Genomic DNA, 6,213 nt, shown 5'->3' with positions numbered 1-6,213 from the left:
CTACCTTTCTAAGTTTAGAAGGGCTGCCCTTCTTCTTAGAAGGGCTGCGCTAGTTCCAAGTAGCGCAGCCCTTCTTAGTTGGAACTAGCGCAGCCCTTTATTCATAGAAGGGTTGCGCTAGTTCCAACTAGCGCAGCCCTTTACCTTTTTTTTTTTTTTTTTGCGTGCACACAACCTGCACACAGCAGCACAGCAGCACAGCCCCCCCTCCCAGCCCTCACACCCACCCCCCACTACCCCCACCCCAGCAGCCCCACCCACTGCCCCACCCAGCAGCCCCCCCCCCCACCCCCACCCCACTGCCCCCTCCCACCCCCCACTGCCTCCCATCCCCACCCCACTGCTCCCACCCACTGCCCCACACCCCCCACTGCCCCCCCCCACACCCACCACCCACCCCAGCACCCCCACCACCCCACCCCCACCCAAAACCTCTCTTGGACAAAAAAAAATGCAAATTGCAATACGAAATATTATGACAAGTGGAGAAAGGTAATAATTAACTTCAAATATATTTAATAATGTTAAAAGTGTACATAGGATTAATAGAAACTAGTACATTCGAGTAAAATCTCATCCTATGCAATCATCGGTAATGTGGGACGCCAACTTATCCCGAACTTCATCAATTTCTTCTTTGGGAAGTTCCTCAAACGTGGTGTGGAATTCGCATAAACCTTGCAAAACAACCAAGGAATAAACACGTATATAAGAATTCATCATTTTACCGTAGTTAGTACTTCTAAAAATGACATATACCTTCCCGAAATTCAATCAAAATCAATGCAAGCCTAAAAGTCTACACACTAGTTATAATATATCTCATATAATCATGTTCAAAGAAAATTTGGGGTTAAATGACTTAATAAGTACATTTTGGGAGCGAAAAGGCCAAAATAGCCCGGAAATGGCCTTTTCGTTCCCGAAATGCAACCAACAACAAATGCAAGCCTGAGAATCTACATTCTAGTTATATTATGCCTCATATAATCATGTTCAAAGAGAATTTGGGGTTAAATCACTCCATAAGTACATTTTGGGAGCGAAAACGCCAAAATAGGCCGGAAATGGCCTTTTCGTTCCCGAAATGCAACCAACAACAAATGCAAGCCTAAGAATCCACATACTAGTTATACTATGCCTCATATAATCATGTTCAAAAAGAATTTGGGGTTAAATCACTTCATAACTACATTTTGGGAGCAAAAAGGCCAAAATAGGCCAAAATAGGCTGGAAATGGCCTTTTCGTTCCCGAAATGCAACCAACAACATATGCAAGCCTAAGAATCTACATACTAGTTATATTATGCCTCATACAATCATGTTCAAAGAGAATTTGAGGTTAAATCACTTCATAACTACATTTTGGGAGCGAAAAGGCCAAAATAGGCCGGAAATGCAACAAACAACAATTAGAAACCTAAAAGTTACATACGTTTCGAAGATCACCAACATCTTTGCAATAGTTGACGATATCGAGCATGAACCTCATGATGTAATACCCACACGCAAGTCCACCTTCTTGTACCGGACACTAAAATTCACCAAAGATGCAATAAATGACATGTTAGATGTGTATTATGTGTTTCTATAAAAGGATGCAAAAAATTACTCATGTTACCTCGACTAAATACCAAACAGGAGGTTTTGGTTGTCGAAGTTCAGATGCAGTAAGCTTCTTCATCACACTACATCAATAGATTATTATAAGATTAGATGTACATTTAATATTTAATAAGCTAAGTGTGCATATAGTTTCGATTAGGCTACCTATTTAACAATGATTTGACTAGTAAGGATCGTATTGTTCCTTTATGCAAAGAATCAAAGTGGTAGACTTCATTACGTGACAAACATATTGCAATCAGTGTCCAATGGTTCCTACAACAATAAAAATGTTATTCTTATCGTAGAACAACTAATAGGTCAATTTAATTAATTAAAAAGTGAGTTTAAGAAGCATACGATTCAATGTAAGGAAGAAGAATGATCTTTTATCCACTACGAGAACATGCGTTCAAAGAATCCTTGAGATATGCTTTCACCTCCTTTTCGTTTTGTACGCAACTGTTATCTCGTACAAAGCTTGGACATAACCAACCAAACATTGGCTGACTAGATTGCCTCAAATCATTGTATAATAGCCTGAGAATTCATATTGATAAACACTAGGGGAAAAAAAAGGAAGGGCTGCGGAGGAAGGGCTGCGCTTTTTTCTAAAAGCGCAGCCCTACTAGTGAAGGGCTGCGCTTTTGTACAAAAGCGCAGCCCTACACAACAGAAGGGCTGCGCTTTTCTTCAAAAGCGCAGCCCTTCTTACTTCAGAAGTGCTACGCTTTTTCTAAAAGCGCAACCCTACTAAGTGAAGGGATGCGCTTTTATAAAAGGCGCAGCCCTTCTGACTAAGTAGGGCTGCGCTTTTGAAGAAAAGCGCAGCCCTTCTTAAAAAAATTTGAAAATTTCAAGTTCGCGGGCTTCAAATATTAAGCGGGATTCGTCAAATATATCCCTCATTCTTCTATCTCCTCTCTCACGTCCCTCATTATTCTCTTTGCTCCTTCTCTTTCATCCTCTCTTCTCTCTCATCCTCTCTTCTCTCTCAAAAACTCCCATAAACATTTGCGACAAAAATCCTGAAATTATTTGCATGAATCATGCCGACAGAGTCCGATTGCCTATTGTGATACCTTTTTGGAAGCGGAACGAGCCAACGAGTCAAACTCACCGCTATGCTTTGACGTTTAGGCTTTTTAAGCCATCCGAGTTCGTTTAAGCCTCCAAATAGGCATTTTAAGTTTTTCCGAAATTTTTTTTTTCCCTTAAATTATGTATTAGGGTTTTGTTTTATGTATTTAAACATTATTAAGTTAATGTTTGGAGGTAGTTCTTGTATTTTCATATCTATAATGTTCTTGTATACTTCTCTTTATTTATATATTTTGATTAATGTTCTTGTATACTTCTCTTTGTTTTGATAAATGTTCTTGTATTGATTAATGTTCTTGTATACTTCTCTTTGTATATAATTTCTTGTATTTTCATCTTTGTTTTGATTAATGTTCTTGTATACTTCTTGTATACTTCTCTTTGTATATTAGTTTTTGTTCCTTTTTTCATTTTCGTTTCATTCTTATTTTTGTTTTGTGTTTAGTATTATCGTTTCGTATCTCTTCTCTTCTGTTTAATTTCAGAAAATGTGAGATTATGAGTAAAAAAATGTCAAAAAAAAATTTTTTTTTATTTTTTTTTGGTAGGAAGGGCTGCGCTAGTTAGGAAAACGCGCAGCCCTTCTAGCTCAGAAGGGCTGCGCTTTTTCCTAACTAGCGCAGCCCTTCTAAGCTAGAAGGGCTGCGCTTTTTCCTAACTAGCGCAGCCCTTCTGAGCTAGAAGGGCTGCGCTTTTTCCTAACTAGCGCAGCCCTTCTAGCTTAAGGACTGCGCTTTTCTAGCGCAGCCCTACTTAAAAAGTGAAGGGCTGCTACTGAAAGGGCTGCTGTCAAAAAGCGCAGCCCTACAGGCCTTTTTCAGCGCAGCCCTTCTTCATTTTTCCACTAGTGAAAAATAAAACTTACTTATTATGGAAGTTATTATTAGTTGGATTGAATACTACTTAATTAAGGCATATATGTATATTTATTAATTTAAATATACTAATAAAGTATTACCTCATGAATGTTTGTATCATGGAAACATTCAACTCTTCCTCAAGTAAGAATTCTTTAATATCAACCTTAGAAATGAAGGTCGATGTTTCCTCAATGTAGTGGAATTTGTGGTCCGACAACTTAATCTCAATCATTGCTTCATTGTCTGCATCGCTAACGCACTCATGTAGCCAGAAGCATGGTTGAGTAAGGCCTTGCACCACCTCCATATCCGTAATGAGTGGAGACTTTGCCGTAGAAACATTTATTTTCTCCACTTGGGCACGTCGGCCTCCCTGAGGTGAAGCTACCTTCTTTCCCTTCCTGTCGGCCTTCCCGAACCCTAGTAATTAGTTAAATTAAAAGATATTACTGACAATCATATATAGGAACTATAAAAGAAAACTATGTATATAACTTATGTTAATCATTGTACCTGATCTGATAACCGCACCAATGCACGCGGCCATAGAATATAACTGCCAAGGGCATCAGACAATAACTGTACACCAACTCCTGCGTTCGGCAGCGGAAGAGGAAATGCTTCGAAACCGGGCACAATGTCTGAAACGCTGACCACATAGTGAATATCAGCGACTGGCTGGTTGTGCAATCGTACCCGGTCCCTTCCTTTAAGCCACGATAATGAAACTACCATGACCATCTCCTTGATTTAGTAGCTCACATGGTGTCTCTTCCTTTAAAAAAAATTCTATTCATAGTTAGTCTATGAAACAACATATTTAAGAACAATATTTGTGATATTAAATGATTACCGTGAACTCCGGATATGGATGAGGCTGCGTAGGAACAGGCTGTGTAGGAACATTGCCCTGCGTGAAAGCACCAAAAGTCGGTAAGCCCATCTGCGCCAAAATGGCGTTGAAATTCTTAGTCATCTCCACTCTGAGCTCCTCCCGAAGATGGGCTTTCATAGCCTCCACATCTATGGAAGGTGATGAATTGACACTAGAGGCACTGGATCTTGACGTAGAGGTGTATTGATCACCATACACCTTTCTGACCCCGAGGCGGACACCTCCTACGCCCCTTACACGTCCATATTGGTCCCGTCCTAGAGTCTCGTGTAAGGCATCAACTTGTCCTCTAGGAGTGAACTCACCAGTTACCTCCTTTTCCTTCAAGCCAATCTGCATAAGGATAAGAGAGAAATACTCGTGAGCGCACAAGTTATATTATTATGTAAACCTTATCAAAAACTTATAATATGTACTTACAATGGCATTAGCTATCTGTTTTGTTGCGGGATCAGGTATGACTCTCTGTCCCTTTGCATCAACCCCATGCATGGAACACCACCAATCGAGCGCTCTATCTGGTTGCCGATGTGCAACTGTTGTCGTAGAGCTAGTGCCCGATGCCGTGGTCGACGCAATCGTGGGGTAATGGTTGTACATCCACGATTCTCTCACCTGACCATACGACTGAGCACCCAGATGGTGATAGTGCTTCCTAGCTTTTGCATTCGCGCTATTTTTCTCACGAGATGCCTGAAACACACAAATATAAACAAAGGTTAGATATGATGTTATACAATAATATTGGATCTAAAAGTATTAAATCTTAGCTAGTAAAAAAATTCTTACAACAGCTTCTGGGGTTGTTTTTTGTGCAACAAATGCATGTCACTCCTCAGCTGTGATATGCCTCCATATCTGATATGGAAGCTTGGAGGGCGCCTCAACTAATGTGTCCTGTGAAGCCTCAGAAGAAGGTGTTGCTCCCCCGTCGTAGATCTTCTTCTTCTTTGTTCCCCCGACTTTTCTCCGCTTCGTGATCCACCCCGACACTAGCTTGGCCTTGAAGTCTCGGAACCTCTGGGCAACCGCGGATAGAAACAAATCCTTCTTCGCTTCATCATTTGGAATATGGAATTGATTCTACAAAGAACGCATTTCACAAATTAGTAAATATTACATAGTATATTTAACTAAAGTGTTAAGATTCTAAACGTAATTGTACGCGAATCTTACCATAGTATCTTCCCAAATCATCTTCTTCAAAGTCTCGGGGACCTCTTTCCATGAGTGGAGAATGAAGAGCTTATGCATGCAAATCCCAACTTGCATGGCATACTTTTGACGCCATTTTCCACAAGGTTGCCCCAAATGATCGTAATCCAAAGTCATTAGGGTGGGTTTCCCTAGTGACTTTGTAGGTCCCCTTCCTTTCCTCTTTTTCGTGTCCAAGTTCTTACTTGGCCTTTGTAAACCTTTTTTTTCACGGCGAGCCATAACCAATTGCCGCTGTTCCATTCTCTGATCGTAACACTCATCCTCGGTAGTGTGTTCCGCACGCGTATCCGTATGCACCTCCGCCATGTCCCTGAAATTGTACAAACATACGAATTAATTAAAAAAAAACATTTCGGGCGCGAGGAGGGTGTGCAGCAGGGGGGAGGGGGGGCAGCAGGGGGAGGGGGCCAGCAGAGGAGGGGGGGCAGCAGGTGGGGGAGAGGGGGTGCAGCAGGTGGGGGGAGGGGGGTGCAGCGGGAATAGTCTTTTCCTTCCCGAAATGCAACCAACAACAAATTAACGCCTAACAATCT

At 41.3% G+C, this 6,213-nt stretch overlaps 2 protein-coding genes across 2 annotated transcripts; both read right to left on the bottom strand.

Moving 5' to 3' along the window:
* Window positions 1-1,995: 1,995 nt before the first annotated feature.
* On the bottom strand, window positions 1,996-5,190 carry LOC130589872 (uncharacterized). Its single transcript, XM_057391495.1, has 5 exons — window positions 4,883-5,190; window positions 4,550-4,795; window positions 4,081-4,311; window positions 3,666-3,976; window positions 1,996-2,146 (listed from the first exon to the last, which is right to left on the bottom strand). Exons 1-5 carry the CDS (start codon window positions 5,060-5,062, stop codon window positions 1,996-1,998), a joined length of 1,119 nt encoding a protein of 372 aa, XP_057247478.1. The 5' UTR covers window positions 5,063-5,190.
* Window positions 5,191-5,198: 8 nt separating this feature from the next.
* LOC130589617 (uncharacterized) lies at window positions 5,199-5,944 on the bottom strand. Its single transcript, XM_057390984.1, has 2 exons — window positions 5,639-5,944; window positions 5,199-5,545 (listed from the first exon to the last, which is right to left on the bottom strand). The coding sequence occupies exons 1-2, from the start codon at window positions 5,918-5,920 to the stop codon at window positions 5,291-5,293; spliced, it is 537 nt and encodes a 178-aa protein (XP_057246967.1). The 5' UTR covers window positions 5,921-5,944; the 3' UTR covers window positions 5,199-5,290.
* Window positions 5,945-6,213: the final 269 nt, after the last annotated feature.

This window comes from Beta vulgaris, chromosome 8 (assembly GCF_026745355.1).
Source record: "Beta vulgaris subsp. vulgaris cultivar EL10 chromosome 8, EL10.2, whole genome shotgun sequence".
Lineage (NCBI taxonomy): Eukaryota > Viridiplantae > Streptophyta > Magnoliopsida > Caryophyllales > Amaranthaceae > Beta > Beta vulgaris.
Note: the sequence above shows the minus strand (reverse complement) of the source record. Positions and strands in the feature narration are given on the sequence as shown.